This window comes from Lepidochelys kempii, chromosome 3 (assembly GCF_965140265.1).
Source record: "Lepidochelys kempii isolate rLepKem1 chromosome 3, rLepKem1.hap2, whole genome shotgun sequence".
In the NCBI taxonomy this organism is placed as follows: Eukaryota; Metazoa; Chordata; order Testudines; family Cheloniidae; genus Lepidochelys; species Lepidochelys kempii.
This window is the reverse complement of record NC_133258.1, coordinates 29,909,353-29,928,205: the sequence shown is the minus strand read 5'-3', so window position 1 is coordinate 29,928,205 and position 18,853 is coordinate 29,909,353. Positions and strand designations below refer to the sequence as shown.

General features: G+C 40.7%; 1 protein-coding gene across 3 annotated transcripts in view; it reads right to left on the bottom strand.

The window, feature by feature from the left end:
• Positions 1-2,554: 2,554 nt before the first annotated feature.
• The window catches only part of NOL10 (nucleolar protein 10), a 99,016-nt gene continuing 82,717 nt past the window's right edge, over positions 2,555-18,853 (bottom strand). For all 3 annotated transcript variants that reach the window (XM_073336019.1, XM_073336020.1, XM_073336021.1), the window contains 2 exons: positions 15,592-15,694; positions 2,555-9,364 (listed from right to left, as the gene is read on the bottom strand). In XM_073336019.1, coding sequence (XP_073192120.1) covers positions 9,248-9,364; positions 15,592-15,694 — 220 coding nt within the window. In that variant the 3' untranslated portion in view covers positions 2,555-9,247. The remainder of the gene's footprint in view (positions 9,365-15,591; positions 15,695-18,853) is intronic.

The window sequence follows — 18,853 nt, the reverse complement described above, 5'->3', positions numbered from 1 at the left end:
GAAGTTTGAGCATGTTTCTGTGATTCTTATCAGCTCTAATTACATTGCATGTTGGCTGGAAAAATCCAAAATTCTATCTTGAAGACTGAGAACAGTTTGTACAAGTGACTAGATCAAGTCAGAAAATTATTTTCTCCGAACAGTGAAAAAATTGTTTCAGTTTGATGAAACTTGAATTTTTTGCAAAGATTTCCATTTTCATCAAAAAGCCATTTTCCAACTAAAAAAAGGTTTTGATGGAAACATTTTAACCAGCTTTACAAATGACTTTTTTTTCCCCTTCAGCTGTTTCACCATCATAGCTGAAAGTGACTCACAGCGTCAAACTAATTCTCTCTACTTGGAATCCCACAAAGGAGTGAGCAAGATGGGCAATCTCTGCAGAGTAGTGAGAGTTCTGTTTTCCCAGAGTTTAGGGTAAGGTATTCTTCCTCCCCATTCTCCTTCACACATCTAGAGGACAATACAGTTTAATCACTTTGGCAGGATAGAAAGGGAACTTGCAGGACCCATGAGTGCCAGGATACCCACAATTGTGTATCATCAGTGTGTTTATTATACTGTATTCATAATGTTTAGAAAGGATTTCAAGAGGCCTCACACACATGTTGTTCAAACATGGGAGACAAGATAGATTCTTAAGGAAGATTGCACCTCCAGTCATTCAGTGGTGACCGAGTTACATGTCTAACCTCTCATGAAGTCTGATTCCTTCCTCTTTAGCATCACCAAAATCTGCCCTCTTCTCACTGTTCCCACTGGTGAAATTATTTTCCCTGCAGTGCTCATTCCTTTGTCTTGATTAATCTCAATTTCCAGTGTAGTCATCCTGACTCTTTCCCCCTCATGTCTATCCAAAAAGTTACCACTGGAGTCAGCTTTCTTTCATTCCCACCAATCTTGCCAGGTCAGTTGTTCATTGAATCTCTGAATTAACTTGCTGTCTCCTACTGCATCACATTTGAGCTTTTCTTCCCTCTCTACAAAGTCCTGGATAATCTTGCTGCCTCCTTCTTCCTCCGTCTGAGCTCTCATTTCCCCCTGCCCTTGGTGTTTCCTCACAATTTTGATTTGAGCCTTTTACCACATTACACCTGGTTCCTCTCCATCTCCTTACAACCCAGTCTCCCAGAAATCAGTTCTAGCTTATTAATAATTTTCATTTCCTCCCTTAAATTCAAACTAGTTTAGTGGATTAGTCTCTCTCTCTCTCACACACACACCCACTTCTGGGGACATTCTGTGATGAATAGCCTTGTGATATCTCCTTTCCTCCTCCTTTGCTTGTACACTATTTTAGACTGCAAATTATTTAAATGTGTGTAAAGCACACATTCTAGTGTACAATTTGCAGGGCAGAGATTGTGCCCCTCCTTTGTTTGGAAAGTGCCTGGCACATATTGGGCAGATTATTGCAATATAACAATAACAACCACCAAATACAGTGTTCTAGAAATAAAGAGCTGTTCTGTTTCAAATTGGAGGCTCTTTTTGGACAGAAAACACACATCTTTACTTTTTAAAGTATTAAAAATGTGTTAACCTCAAGTTTATGCCACACATCCGTACCATAGGTAAGTACTATAGCCTCCATATAACAGTTGGGAAAAATAAACAATGTTATACACATTCCCACTGGTCCAGCTAAACCTGTGGGAGCATTAGCGTGAGCCCTCCACTAGAGAAGGTTTAAACGAGACGGTAGTGTTATAATAATTTATTAATAATAAATGATTATAATAAATGCTTATTTAACACTATAGTCTCATCCAAACCTTCTATAGCGGTAGACACTGGTCCAGGCATGGGAGCCTTGTGTACAGAGGGCTCATGCTAGATTTCACTAAGTTTTTCTTGCTAAGATTCTCTCCTTCATTTATACTGAATTGTAATAATCTGCTGCATGTGCACACCTGATTGTCTAATTGATAAATTAACATTCCGTGACAAATATTTCTCCTTCTTGGATGTTGTAGGAGAGAAATAAAAATATGCAGGAGTTTACGTTAAAATATGAGTATTCTCAACCAATGTAGTTTTTACTCTGGTTTATACAATTCACCTCTTTCCCACAATCAGGGCTATATTAATAAGCTATCTCGAGGTACCTGAGGTTGTGCACAAGTATTCCATAAGCATAGGCTATATCTGTTACAAACAAAGAGCACTGTGTGAGCAGAGAAGAAATCACACACAAAATGAAAGAAGAATGAACAGGAGAGGAAAGTGAAAATAAAAGGGTTCCAAGCCTACACATACACATGAGGCCAAACCCTGTCATATTAAGGTCCATGGGAATTTTGCCACTGGGACTGAATTGGGACCAGGATATGTCCCAAACAAAATTTTTAAAAGGGAGCAGAGGGGAAGCTATACCTAAAATTAGATGAAAATACAGGAAAAGTTAAAAGGGAGACTGAAGAAGGAAGTAAACATTAAAAGAAAACAATAAGGACGAGTGTCAGATGTGGATTTATGGAGGAGCGGGGAGAAAAATCAGCTAAACCAGAGAGTCTGCTGTGCAGTTTCAGAGCGAAAATAACTGAAGCAGCACTTTATATTAAGAGCTTTATGTTTATTCAACCTGTTGCATTAATACTTAAACAACTTGGATTCCGTGTACTCCAGTAAATGGTCTTTAAATATGTATTTACTGTAAAAGCCTTAGATTCTAATATATATATATTTTGGAGACTGTAATGCAGATTGTCTCCTCTGTTGATACAACAGGACTGCTTAAGGCTCATCACAGAGTCAGTTATTTAACACAAAGGCTTAGAGGGAAAACAATATGATCAAGGACTACAAGCTAATAATAGAAGTTTGCAGTGCTTCCATTCAGCATATAAAAGCTAGGCTTAGTGAGATCAGACACAAAGCACGTTGTCTGTGTAACAAAGCTAAGAAAAGTGTTATTATGAAGAAAAGTAGGAAGGCAAAAGTAGCAAGTGGTTTGCTTTGCAATTCAGAGGGACCGTCTGTGGGGGAAGCGGGGGAGGAGGAATATATTATGGAAACCCATATTTCAATTAATGTAGCTCCCTTACATTCTACAACCAATACATTAAAGCTCTGTATGATGGTGGATTACTCATCTGTAAAATCTTATGATAAAATACATCTACAAACAAACATTTAAAAGAGTGAAATATTTTGGATCCTATTTCACTAAGATTATTCAAGCAAGGGGGCATATTGGCAAAGGACTTGTCTCAATGGAGGGCAATGTTATTTCATTATTTAGGGTAAGTCCATGGTTGTTTTTAGATTTCAGAGTGAATTTTGCGTCATAGGAGCTCAACATGTTTCTTGATTTATTAAAATATCTTCATAAGTATTTTGGGAAGGGTATTAAACTTTAATCATTAAGAGACAGATTCTGAACTTTATCCAAGTGGGATAGTAATTTAATGCCACAAATAGTGCCCCTGAAGTCAGTGGAGCTACTAAGTATGCCTTTTTTCTACAGTCAGTTTTGAAACTTGAGCAGTATTGCTAACTCCAAGTACATACTGAGCAGTTGGTTTCTAAAAGGCCATACTATCTGGTCACTCCTCACAGATCATTTAGAATCATTAATTTCTCTAAGATGCCCAAAGCAATTTCAATAAATGTCAAAAACCTCTTAGGAATTTCCACACTGGGTCAGAGCAGAGGTCCATTGGACAGTATCCTGTCCCAAGAGTGGCAAGCATCACATGCAGCAGAGGCAGGTGTAAGAAACCCACAGTTAGCTGATGTGGGATAATCTGCCCACACAGAGGTCTCAGCCTAATCAGAGTTTGGTTTAAATCCTAAAGCATGAGGTTTAATATCCCTTCCAAAATTCGTTATTAATTATAGCAACTCTGGATATTCTTGATATCTGTATCCATATCCAGTCTAACTCTTGTTAAAGTCTTGGCCTCAATGACTTCCTGTGGCAATGAGTTCTACCTCTTAAATTGAGGTTACTTACCTTCAACTGGAGGTTCTTTGAGATGTGTGGTCCCTATCTGAATTCCAGACCTGGGTACACATGTGCAGCATGTGCTTGAGATCAGAGATTTCTAGCAAGTAGTGTCCATTTGTCCGCATCTGCACAGTTGCTCTCCTCAGGCTCCGAACTGAGGGTATAAGAGGCAGTTCAGGCTGACGTCTTTCCAGTTCTGCTGTTACCACAAATCATAATGATCTGAAGCAGAGGGGAAGGAAGGTGGGTAGTGGAATGCAAAGAGGGACCACACATCTCAAAGACTCTCCAGGTACGGGTAAGTAACCTCTCCATTTCTTCTGTGAGTGCTCGTCCCCATAGGTATGTCCACACTGCAATGTAATCCCAGGGTTAGTGGGATTTGAGTCAGCGGATCCACGTTTGAGAAGCCAGGGCTTAAGCACACTGATTGCCAACCCTAGCTTAAGGTTGACTTAAGGAAGACTTAAGAATTTTTTAACCCAGGCCTGAACCGAGGGCTCTGGCATCTACACTGCCATGTCCAGCCAACTGTATCCCAAACTCCCAAAATGTGGCTGCTCTACCCCTTCGTTCGTGGTGCAGTGCTGAAAAATTAGACTGTCCACCCCGCATGTTACAGGAAGTTTGAACAGGCTGTCAACACATCCTGCCGAGTCACCATTTTGGTCTGAGTGCTCCCAGATTCAGCAACATGGGGGACTTGCTATTTCAAGAACTTTTCTAACTTTGGCTTTTTCTCCTGTTTCAGCAAGTAAACAGAGCTTCCATGAGACACTGGTGGGAAGCTCAGTGGTGTTTCCTGACCCACCAAAGGCACTTGACAGATTTAATGATGAAGAAGGAAGGTGACAGTCATGGAAGACTCAGACTGGCTGATGCTGCTTATGACACTCAGTATAGCCACTGCCCCATATGCAGCCAGTGTTTCTGGGGCAGGGTCACAAGCACAGACTGGATGGGATGACAAGCAATAGGTCCAAAACATTTGCATGAAGAAAGGTTCTGAAGCACCGTGAATAGCTTGCCCAGTATAAAGATGCGCATAAGGGCAGCCATGCTGGTCCACAAGTAGGTTGCTATAACCACCTAGAATGTGGCTACCCAAACTGCTACAGGTCCGTTACTAACCAGTTTGGTGTTGGGAAGTTGACTGCAGGAAAATGGTGGCAGAGGGTTTCTGAGGTAACCAGTCATGTGGCTTACCCCAAAGTGGTAGGCATAAAAGACATGCCTGAAGTAATTGCTGGCTTTGCTGCGCCATGTCCATTGATGGGATTCCTGTGCCCATAGTTTGTCCTCCTCAAGGAGCATGAGTACATAAACTGCAAAGGGTACTAACTCCATAGTTATGCTGGCTCTGGTGGGCCACAGAAGCTGATTTATGAATGCCAGTGTTGGCTGCTCTGGAAAGTTCATGCTGCCAAAGTTTTCTGACGTTTCGGCGACTACGTTCATGGACAAGCTGGGACACTATTCCATCCACATGACATTGTCATAAACAGAGTTACTGTCCCCACTGTTACTCTGGGAGGCAGCCCCCCAGACCTCCTTCTGTCACGGCTTATGAAACCATACCCTGATCTCAGAGGCCCTGACAAAAGATGATTTAATTACTCTCTCAGGGGGTGTGGAATGGTGGTGGAATGTGTGTTTTGCACATTGGAATCCAAACAGGTCTGTAGACATTGCCAATGGGATTTCAGTGTCATCAATGCTGTCTGCATTACTGTAGCTTGCTGTGCTCTGCACAGTCTTTGTGAAGCTGAATGGACCTATGACAGCGAGGGACAGCTGAACTAGTACTGAGCCAGAAAGTGCACCTACCGCAGCTGCGGCTGGATGCAGTCCAGCAACAGAAATCAGGGATGTTTGCATGGCCCAATGGAAGAGGGAGGCATTGATTGTTTGTCTGGGTGGGGTGTTGATTGCATTGCACTGTATTTCTGAATGACATTACTGCTTATGAAATGGGGGGGCAGAAGAGAAACCATATGGATTTATGTATATAACTGTGCTGAGACATGGATTTTGCATACAGCCCCCAAATTGTCCCTGATCATGTGTTGACCTTTATTACTTGAAAAACACATTAGCTGATGTGTTGCAATGAGGGCAATAAAATTTCTTTATAATTTTTTCCCACATATATTGGACAAGTACACTATTAAACCACTGCCTGGCAAGCCAGCTGCCATTACACCAGCAACACAAAAAGCTTTAAAGTAACCAAGCACAAAGTGCATAAACAAGTACAATCAGTGGAATGATGTACAAGACACCGCCCCTCATTACTACTGAATGTCCCGTCCTCCCATTCTCCTTTCCATTCCTTCCACTTTTGCCACACACTTGAGGCTGGAGCAAGGGGGGAGGCATCCACAAGGGAGGGGTTCAGCACTGAGGACTGCATGCATCCCACTGTTCATATGGCCCAACTGCATGGCCCACCCAGCTATGCAATTGTCCAAGCTGTTCTTGGAATGCAGGCCAGGTTACTGCAGAGGGGTATGTCTTATGACTATTAGAGACAGCAGCTGCTCACAGTTCTCTCTCGTGCACTCTATCATCCTCCCTTCACTGCCATTCCTGTTCCAGGAACTGCAAACAAATGTCTGCTCCTGTTCTGCTACCCTATGCTCAAGCTGCCAAGCCAGCCTCTCACCATATCTCTCCTCTTGCTGCAAGTTGCTTTGCCTTTGGTACTCAACCTGCCTGTTGGCCTGGGCCAGAATGTCAATGTAAGTACACAAATGCTTCCTCTTGTAACAGTGCAAGAAGCTATGGGGAGCCAGGCTTCTGCAGTGTGGGGAAGCTTTGGCGGTATTATAGCTTGTAGAGGGCGAAGGGCTTGGAATAGGACAAGACATAGAGGGTTGTCTCAAATAGCCCAGTGCCAGAGCACAGAAAAAAATCGTTTTGGAATATCAAGGGCAGAAAATGTTACTTTTTGAAAACTGAACTTCAATATATTGGCAGAGGGCACAAACTCCTTAGGCACAGCTGGTTTAATCACAGTGAAAGAAGTGCTGAGAGAATCATAAGTTAAAAATCACAACTCCCCCCCAGGCTCTGCAACTGGAGTTGTGGGGAGGCTGGTAGCCTACAGAAGCCTACTCCTGTCATTTCAGGAACTGCACATTTTGGAGGACGGAACAGTTCTTGAAATCCGAAGACTTACTTAATAGGCATAATAACCCTATAGTTAAAGCACTGCCGCGGCAACGCTTTAACATCGTTGCCCCTTTTGCCTCCCCCTTTCCCCCCGGCCGCCAATCGTGGGGCAAAGGGAGCAGCTGCTCCGGGGCCAGCGATTTAAAAGAGCCCGAGGCTCCGGCTGCCGCTGCCTCAGGTCCTTTAAATCACCGCTGGAGACCTGGGCGATTATTCCAAGCTGCCAGTGGGAAACCAGGTGTGTATGCCACCAGGTGAAAGTAACTCCATAAGGCTGAAGTCTTTTACTCAGTCCCAGCTGCCAGCCAGGAGCTCCCTCTTGCTCCCCCAGATCTTGCCAGCAACTGAACTGTTTGTGGTCCTGTCGTTCCTGCAATCAGCCAGGAACACAGTCCTCATGCCTCCAGCTCCAGGCAGGCAGCAACTGACTGTCTCTTGTACGCCAACTTCTTTTATATATGGCCTTGGTGGGCCCTGATTGGCTGCTTACCTGCAGCCTCTCTCCAATTAGCTGCATCCCCCACAGCCCCTTTAGGCAGACTGGAAGACTTCTCTACTGCTCCTTTCTGGGACAGGGTGTGGTAGGACCCTGAGGCCTCCAGCCGAGGGCCTCTGGACCCAATACACTCTGTCACAGAGACACTGAAGGACCTCAATCAAAAAGAAGACTGAAAGGCAACTTGACATAAAATACCTGGTACTTAATCTTGCACTCCCCCCCCACCAAAAAAAAAAAAAAAAAAGCATATAAAGAACCAAGAGTTGGAAGTTAAAGATAAAATTTAAATTAGAAACAAAGCATAACTTTTTAATGGAGGGTGATTAACCACTGGAAAAAACTAAAATGGGAAATTATGGTTTCTTCATCTCTTGATATCTTCAAATCAAGACTGGATGTTTTTCTTGATTATATCCTTTAGTCATACACACATTACTGGGATCAATACAGGGGTCACTGGATGAAGTTATATAGTCTGTGTTATTTAGAAATCAGGCTAGATGATCTCATTGTCCCAAGTTTGAAGATCACTGCTCAGTGCTTTGAATTAAGGAGATTTTGAAAACTGGCTCTATCCAGAAAGTTCACAATTTATTTGGACTAGCCAAAGAGGTATCAGATTTTTTTTAAATGATGAATAAATTATTTTAAGATTCAAAACACTTAAGGCAGAATTCATTCCATTGCCTAGAGCCTTGTATTTGCCCTCTCTGCACTGAAATTAATTTCACCCCCGTTGAAAAGTGTAGGATTTAAAGTTACAACTAAGTTCTCTTTAAAGCATTTGATAGACATCCCATTTACAGTATGTTCCTTGACATGATTCCAATCCTGCAACATTTGAAGTTAATGGTACTAATTCATGTGGGTGAGGACTGCTTGCATAAATGAAGGGTTTGCATGATCAGGCCCCATGTTCACACAGCACTGAACATACTGGTCACTTCCTAATTTAAGCCTTGATTCATCGAGGTACTAATCATGTGCCTAACTTTACACATGCGACTAGTCTCATTGACTTCAACTTACAGACATTTAGGCACTTAACTACTTTGCTGAATTATGGCCTTACTTACCAGTACATACCAAAGCCAATGCTCAGGGTTGTGTTTGATTTAATCTGCTATCAGGACAACAGCAATACCCAAAGCTATGGTGATTCCTATTTTGTGTGTTTATAATGTCAGCTATTATAGGGAAAAATGACTTAACCCTTGATCTCAGGTCTTAGCAGCCTAAAACTTTTCAATCCACATTTAAACAGTGAACATTTCATGATGCTATAAAAAAAAAATCGCTGTTTCTCAAATTAAAGAGACAGATAACGTCCTGTTTGCACAGACAGGACTTTCATATAAATCACATCCAGGGTTACACAATAACCAGTCACTGCTGCTCCATGCACAAGTCAAAATCAAGACTTTGAGTTTGTAACACTGTCCTCATGGTGTCTTCTCCAAATACTCCAAGCATTTTGTGAACTTCTCATTAGCTCGCATACAGTTTAACAGGTTCTAGTTTTCTTGTGTCCACCTTTTAGATACAAAAAGGAGTATGTCTGCGCTGTAAAGTCCCACCTTCCAGGTAGCAAGTGAAAGTAAACCAGTTTCTTTAAAACGTAATTAAAATGGCCCTCTTCTACCACGTTTACTCTTGAGGTGGCTTGCTGAACGCCTGATATTTTTCCTCTCCTGATGATGTTGCTTCTCAGCTTCCTGCTGTTTCTTCTGCTGCCCTGACTGGAATATTTACAAAACAGACGAGTTAGAATTCCAGCTGGCCCGCAAAAATGGTACAACATTAACAAAGTCAGGGCAGTTCCTGAGCTACATGTAGTAAAAACTGCACAATTCTAGACATAAACACGAAAAGGAACAAGATAATTTATGTGTAATATTTACAGTTTACAAAAACTTTCCCCATTAAACTGTCAAGCACTCAGGTACCATAGAAATGATGTTTTTAATTTTATCTACATTGCATGAATTTGTGTAAAACTAAGGTTCTTATACATGCATCCATCATGTTATTTGAGCATAAAAAGCTATGTTTCCAGCAGAGAATTCTAATGGTAAAAATATTACCATTAAGGTGATGTTATAGCAGTTTGTTCAGCACGATGCTTTAGGTTCTAGCACTGCAGCTTTAAAATGCAGTGTATTTTAGAGGCACACAGTTTAATGTAATGATTAAAAAAAAAATCTTCAGTCCTTTTGTTCTCCAAATCTTCTGCCTCTCTAGTTTGAACTCAAAATTATTTACATTCCAAACATACATAAGATTTTTACTTTGTGCTTTCCTGACGTCACCTCTACTTCAGAATGGAGACACACGGTTTACAGTTCATTGCAGGCTTCCATGTGTTCTATTCCACCTACTCATGTTCAAGCCCAGAAGAGTTTGTTCCTGTTGGCTACAGATGGCTATCACACACTTTACACACAAGTATTTCAAAAGACAATAAGAGAAACTCCCAGAAACAAAGGGTTTTGTTTTGTTTTGTATTTTTAAACTTGTATCATGTTACACAATAGCTTTGCTATTGATTACATTACTAGGCATGTTTTTACAAAAAAATTGATTAAATTTCTGTACCAACATGGCATGTTTCTGTGCTTTGTTGATAATGTTATTCCTCCTTCTCATTTATCATTGACTACAAATACTAGCTCAACAAAACCTTAAAAGCACACTGTACGTTTCAGGACAAACAGGAACAAAGCAGGTACGTAGTTACCCAGTGCAAATTAAACTGCCTCTCTACAAATCATTTCCTGTAATTTCCTGTAACTTCAGGAAATTCAGGTATTACTTTATAAGACAAGAAACTATAGTAGAGCTTCACTAGTCAGCACTTTTGTAGGGCCAGCCCAAGAACTGACTGGAAAATGTGGTAATGGGCAGAGAGGCCAGCATGCACATTCTCCATGGGCCAGTGGGGGAGCACTGCATAACCCCATGCCCCAAAGACTCACGCAAGCCAGAACAGGGATGGGTTATACGGTGGTGACAATTTCTCTTCCACCCACATTGGAAGGAGGCAGAGGCACGAGCACCACCTCACCTGTTTTGTATTTTAGCAATAAACTGCAATCCTGGAAATTCACTAGAGTGTGAATTCACAGTGTTAAATGAAATGTTTTCCCTTTAGAGCACAAAATACATATCACCACCAATAAGTCATGGAAATACACAAAAGGCGGCGGGGGGGGAGAGAAATCACATTAATAGGGAAATAAAACCAAAGCAAACCTAATAGTTATGCATACAGAATATTTATGCCCTGCTTCTGCAATCTGATTAATATGAGTGGACTCTCATGATCCACCTGAGAGCAGGAATCTGCCCACTGGGCTCACACTGCAAAATCAGGGCCTTTGTCTGGAAGCTGTTCAAAGCACTGAAGTATCTTTTCTGTGTGCTGTAAAATGACTAGTATACTTTAGATGCGATAAGATTATTTATATCTGTCAAACCATAAATAACAGCTGGAATTATTTTTATTCAGATTCTGTCAGGAATGCAATGCAATACAGGAGGGACACTATACTAACCACTGTATTAATATTATTGTATTAATCAATCTGTGTCATACTCAGACTCATAGATAACGTCAGCAGGGACCACACTGTGATCATTTAGTCTGACCTCCTTTATAACACAGGCCAGAGGCTTTACCCGAAATAATTCCTGTTTTGAACTGGAGCATATCTTTTAGAAAAAGATCTAATATTGATTTTAAAATTGCCAGTGACAGAGAATCCACCATGACCCTTGGTAAGTGGTTCCAATGGTTAAATATGTGTGCCCTATTTCTAGTCTGAATTTGTCTAGATTTGGCTTCTAGCCAGTAGACCTTTGTCTGCTACAGCGAAGAGCCAATTATTGGAGATGCAGAAAGAACTAGTTTCTATGTTCATTAAATCAATACATGCCATTTTGCTTTTTAGCACTTTTTTGAATGTATGTGAACCAGTTAATTCAGAAGTTTATTCCTTCCAGTTATGTATCTTTAGTTTCATAGATATTTTTATGAGTGTATCAAGAACTTACTTACTATACCACTCAGCATTTTGGTACATTAGCAACATTTTACGCTAACAAGCAAAAAAAAGTAATACAATTTGATTGCTGAAAGGCACACAAAGCATGGGATGAGTATTATTAACTGATCAATTTAATCCAAAAAGATTTTCCTTTAAAAAAAAAAAAAAAAGTTACTAAGGGTATGTCTACACTGCAATTAAAAACCAGTGGCTGGCTCATGGCAGCTGATTCGGGCTACGGGGATCAGGCTAAGGGGCTGTTTAATTGCAGTGTAGACATTCGGGCTTTGGCGGGAGCCGGGCTCGAGGACCCTGCGAGGTGGGAGGGTCCCAGAGCTTGGGCAACAGCCTGAGCCCAAACATCCACACTGCAATTAAACAGCCCCTTAAACTGAGCCCAAGTCAACTGGCATGGGCCAGCCACTGCTTTTTAACTGCAGTGTCAACATACCCTGAGATTCCCCTCGCTTTAACTGTTCAGCTACCTCCATTTTGACTAATTTAATAGACGTCTTTATAACATGTGCTAGCTCTCCTAAAACAAATTATAATTGTTTTTAAATAACTTGCAATGACTGTTCTTGCATTTTAAATATTTTTTCCTGGAGAGCATCTGAATACCCCATAAAACCCTTGTTAATACATTTCTTGGTTCAAGAAACTCTCCTAAGTACCTTAAATCTCCACACAGTATTTCTTTGCAACACTTACTATACTGCCAAAAGTTATTGCTTTTTGGACTTTTAAATTTATCCGCTGTTCTTACCCTATAAGCAGATATCAAACTTGCTATGTGATAGCATAAAAAGGGGTTTCCTACCATTGTCCAGAATGCATTCTAAAGTACTCTTTAGAAAATAAAGTTGCATTGATTTAAGCATTAGCTTGTTAATATGGAACTGACTTGAATCATGCTTTTCTCTTTTGATGACCAGACTTTGCTTCCACACAGTCCCTTTCACATCTTTATCCAGCACATTAGAAATGCTACTTTACTGATTAAGTCAAATGTCACTTGTTATGAAGGACATTAGAAGGCCAGCGCTGAAGAAAACCCTGTGTAAGTTGATTCAGTAAAAGATATTATCTCAACTACTGTGTGTCTCCCCTCTCTCTCCAATATCCTGGGACAACACAGCTACAACAGCACTGCAAACAATTGGAATTGAAAGGCACTGGACAATATTGTGGACCCCTCAGTAAAAACAATGGAAAAAGACAGACCATCTAGGAAATACCAGGAGATAAACTTTGTAACGTTAACAATGATCAATTCCTTTGTGGGGGAAGTTGGGATTTGGAGGGAAGCAGATACCACAGAGCCACTCAGGTACCAAAACCTGTTCAACCTCCAAACTACATTGATCCACAAGAACTAAAAATACAAACCCATGGAGGATAGATAAGAAGACAGAAAATATCATGACATTCAATAAATCCATGGTATGCCCACACCTTGAATACTGCATGCAGTTCTGGTTGCCACATCTCAAAAAAGATATATTAGAATTGGAAAAGGCACAGAGAAGGGCAACAAAAATTATTAGAGGGACAGAACAACTTCCATCTGAGGAGTGATTAAAAGGATTGGGAGTGTTCAGCTTGGAAAAGAGATGACCTAAGTGGGGCTATGATAGAGGTTATAAAATCATGAATGATGTGGAGAAAGTGAATAAGGAAGTGTTATTTACCCCATCACATAACACAAGGACCAAGGGTCAACCAATAAAATTAATAGGCAGCAGATTGAAAAACAAAACAAAACAAAAACAAAAAACAAAGGGAAGTACTAATTCACGCAATGCACAGTCAACCTGTCGAACTCATTGCCAACGGGTGTTGTGCAGGCCAAAAGTATAAATGGGTTCAAAAAAGAATTAACGAAGTTCATGGAGGATAGGTCCATCAATGGCTATTAGTCAAGATAGTTGCTCTGGGTGTCCTAAGCCTTTAATTGCCAGAACCTGAAAGTGGACAAGGGGATGATCACTCAATAGTTCCCTGTTCTCTTCATTACCTCTGAAGCATGTGGCATTGGCCACTGTTGGAAGACAGGATACTGGGCCACATGGACCATTGGTCTGACCCAGTACAGCTGTTCTTATGAAGGCTATGTATTAATTTTATGCCCTCTTCCAAAAGGGCATGATATCGGTGTCTAAACCTTGGAGATGGGACAATGAAAGGCAGGAGTTAATGATGGTCCTAGCAGTGTTAAACTCCCTCTAGGCTTGCCAACTGCATTCTCTTCATCTTTTGAAAAGATCATATCATATGACATGGCTCCTTTCCAGCCCTACTTTTTTTCTGCTCCCATGGACTACAGTGGGATTGGCTCAGGGAAGGGGGGATTTTCCATCCCATTTTACTTTTCTTCATCTCTCTTCTCCCCACTTCACAGAGAGGACACTGGGGGCCCACATTCACTGAACTATGTGTCATATTTACTTTTAACTAGGCCTTCTTACCATTATAAATTGTGTACATTTCTATATTCAATAAAGCACCCACACTGAAGAACTTTTAAATGGAGTCACTTGCAACAGAATTGTAACAAAGTAATATACTGATTCTGCTGGGATCAAATCCAGAATGGCATTTCCAACTATTCCCAAATCTTCCCCTCCCCCAAAAATCTTTATGGAAGCTGATCTTTCTTTTGTTCCCCATCATCAATTGTAGGAAGCATTCTGTCTCATCATTTTCTAATATAAAGCGGGTATACATGGGAAGCCCTGCAACGCTCATTTAATTAGCTGTAAGGAGTTACACCTGCTGGTAATGCTCCTGAAATGGTGATCCTTTCCAGAGCTTCACTGGAATCTGTGACTTATTCCAAAGTCCACACATTTTAAATTCCAAAGTGGATACAGAGAAATGTTGATGAGAAACGCGTGTGAAAAATTGGTGATAGGAAGTACAATAAGAAATTCCAGTGACTTTGGTTTACTTAACCTTTTGTGTCCCAATTATCCAAAGTGGCACATTCTAATAACTACTTCAGACATTCTGACCACACTATTGTAGTTTTACTTCCATGATGAGAGTTAATTGACAGGTGCTGAACACAAATGGATGATGATGAACAACTTGCCCAGAGGAAGACCAGTTTTAACTGAAACAGATTTCACCAGCTGAAGAATCAACTAATATGAATCTTTATCTTTCACCATCTCCGACCATGTTTTACATGTGCATCACTTTTCCACCCAGAGATCCCAAAGTGGTTTACAGAATATGTAAACACATACGCAATCAATTTCCCTCCTCCTTGCCTCCTCCCCATCCCCCCAAATGCAATCACCTGGAGGGTGAAACAGCTTTTTAGAAACTACACAACTGTTTCCGGAAAGAAATTACGAAAACACCATCCAGTTGAAATTGCTTGGCAAAGTTAGGTGGGAAGAATGCAGTTACTCACTCAAATTGTAATTTGGCAAGTACATTGGAACTACATTTCTTATTCTTGTCAGTAGTGCCATGGAACTTCAGTGATCAAAGTCGTCGGAAGTTCTGTTTTATCAATATGAGACACTCCCATCACTAATGACTCAGGGGGAAGACTCTCACCTACAGGACATCACCACCACTTCTTTCAGCATCCTGGGTATTTTTTGCCTATGAATCAAGTACTGATCAAACACAATACTGTGAGAATTGACAAGGTGCTAGCATTGGATGATATAGCTACAGATGATCTACTAAGAGAGGGAACTAGTGTTTCCCACCACGATATGAGTCTGGTGGGGCTGCCCACACACACACACACACGGGTGTGCAAAAAAGTAAAGGTGCAGTCAATTTATGAAGAAATCAAGAAGCACATCTGTTTTGGATGGATTTGGGCTCCCTGTTTTTTCAGATGACAAATTTATCATCCTGTGCATTATCTTATTTACAGAAGATATTTTTTAACTCACCTTTTTTAATTTGAATGTCATCTGTTTGCTGCCTACTGTGGTATCAGATACACTGAGTGTGCCAAGCTTTTCTTCAAGCTTCAAACGATCTCCAAGAGTTTTTCTGCAGAGAACAATTAAAGAAAAGCCTGTTTCTATTCTTGTCACATCACATTGTATCATCAGTCTTTACAATAGCAAACAGAAGAAATCACAAACTCTACAAAACAGTCAAATCCTATAACATGCAAAAAAATTGCAATTGGGTTGTACTTCTGTCATTCTGCACCCCATTATTAAGCAACATACATGCAGCCAACACATATGAAAAGCAAGTTTCAGTTATTCCCTTCAAGCATTGCTCATTGTACAGCCGTTTTTCAACTTCTGACAGATTTTTTTAATTTTTAAATTCAGGCCTTAGTTCAGACACAAACCAGACCCAATTAGTCCATGCCATTCCCACTGAACCAACATGTGCTATGACAACAGTTTTCTATGGAATATCTGCAGGTGCCAAGTAATTCAGTTGCAGTAGATATTCTAGTGTATTGATCTTAAATAAAATGTAAGACAGGCATTTTAAAGCAAAATGCACCCATTTTGCTTAGCAACCTTAGTTTCTAAAGCCAAAAATACTTTCTACCTTCTACTTCTACGAACATTTATTTTGATTTTTCCCCCCATTATAATAGGCATTTCTGACTCCCTTATTTGTAGCAGCTACCTGAGCTGATTAAAATAACACTGGCGGTATGGGAGCTCAATGTAAGTGATTCTAAAAGTTTCATCCTACTTCTATATCAGGAGAAAATATTCTATACCTATCATAGGTTTAGATTTAAAAATTTAAAAATAGAGTCAAACCTCATGATTCTGCACTAATGAATGGAAGACCTTTGTGAATGACTGAATTTTTCTGAATTAGCAAGACAGACCCTGATTCCATAAGGAGCTCTATGTGGACAGACCCCTTCTCCCACTGAAACAGAGTCTAAACTCTTTGGGAGAGGGACTGTGTCTGTTATGTGTTTGCACAGTCCCTAGCACAATGCGGCCTTGATCCATGATTGGGGCCCTATGTAGTACAGTACTGTAATACTAACTGCAAATAGGACAGGGCCCAAATGACCAATCAATAAGGAAGATTAAACTTTATTATGCAATATACATCATTTAGTCTGACAATTGTAGTTTACTTTTAAATAGCATTCATTATAAATGAAGTATACTTCATTCATTCATAAATGTAATGAAGTCTTAGAAATCCACAATCTCACTATTAGATCTTTGTTGAGATGGGGAGAGAGACTGCCTTTTTTGTGCAAATTATCAGCAAGGTACTGATGTATATATTTCACAGATTACTTTTATGAAGGGAAAAAACAGACAGACAAATGGCTGAAAGACTGGGCCCTCAGTATGGAGCCAGGGGAGTTTGCAGGATGTTGGTTAAAAAATAATTTATGTATATGAAAGGCTTTTTCATATGAACTATACAAAATTACTGTCAAGAATTGCTTTCCCCCCATGACTAGCTATTTTGACTCTGGTTTTTCTCCAGTATATTTTTCAGTGAGAACTTGTAAAAACTTGTTCCATCTGTGCTATTTGAGAAGACAAGCTAAGCCTCAGAGCTAACTATGGCAGGAGATCAGTCACTGACAGTGTAGCGGGATTTCTACTTTAAACTGAAGTTCACTTTTCTCCCCTTTGAAAGTGAATGAGAGAAATGTGGCTACTACCCAGCAATTCTTTAGCATGACTGCTTGGATGGTGCTTCAGTCAGAGGAAAATTAATGTGCGGGAGATGGTAGGAAAATGCTATAGGATAATAGCTTTATTCTATAAATAAGGTGGTGCATATATGTATCTGTGTGGTATGCACTCACAAAAATATTGCTTAAACATCTATGTTGTGACATACAACTACTCCATACATAGCGAAGGGGAAGGAAACATACTTTTTATCTCCTCCAAAAACATGGCCCAACGGGTACACTAAGAGTGCTGTTCAATTATTATTTATTATTTGTATTACCATAGCACGTAGGAGTCCCAGCCAAGGACTCCTGCTAGGCTTTGTACAAAGACAGAAAAAGATGACAGATCGTAAGCTCTTTGGGGCAGAAACAAAGTGTAAGACAGGAGTCAACAGATGGATACAGACAGACAGGGGAGCACAAGGAAACAATGGTCAGCATAATAGGCTGATCTCAGCACACCAGCGGCTTAATAGTTGTGGAGTTTTTGCAGGCATCAGAGCAGAGGAGTTTTAAGGAGGTGCAACATGTGAGAAGACACATGGAGGCTGACATGTTGACAGAGAATGAAAGATAGGGTTGCAACAGATTGGGAAGGGCTTGAAAGTGAAGACAAGCAACTTATATTTGCTGCAGAGAGATTGGAAGACATGGTCAAAGCACTGTGGTAGGAAAATGGTCTTTGCAGCAGCATTCTCAATGGATATGAGCAGGGCACAACTGCATTTGTCAAGACCAGAGAAAAGGATGTCACTGTAATCAAGACATGATATGATGATAGTCTGGACGAGAGTCTTAGCTATAGGAGACGGATATGAAAGGTTGTATCTTAAGAGATATAACACAGAAAGAGTCTGAAAGATTTGGACATAGAGAGAGGTCTATGTCTTCACGCGCAGGCTGAATTGAAGATGACACCCAGGTTGTGGGTCTGAGCGACAGGCAGGATGTTCGTGTTGTCCAGTGTGACCAATAAAGGCAGTAGCAGGGAGGGTTCTGGTTGTTTTGCTTTGATTAGTTTTGGAGGGAAAGGAAAGGGGAAAATTAAGAGCTCTTTTAGCCATGTTGAAATTGAGCTAATGGCTGGACATCTATGAGGAGATGTCAGAAAGACTGGCCAAGATTTTAATTTGGACAGGAGACATGCCTGGAGTAGATAGATAGATCTGTGAAGCTGTCAGCACAGAGATGGTATCTGAATTTGTTTGCAAATAAAGTACCCAGAGATAAGGTGTAGAGGGAGAAGAGAAGGGGACCACAGACAGAGTCCTGTGAAATCCCCACAAAAAGTTGGAGTGGGGATAAGGAGAATCCTCTGAAGGAGTGATGAGCGGTAGGATGTGAAGCAGGAGAGTGTGTCATGGAACCAAAGAAGAATTTCAAGAAGAACATGGTCAACAGTGTCAAACATGGCTGACAAGTCAAAGTAGAATGAGGATGGAGTACTGGTTCTGAGCTCAGTCTGCTCGCTACGTAAATGTCATTAGAGACTACTCTTAAGGTCTTTGCTGCATTTAAGA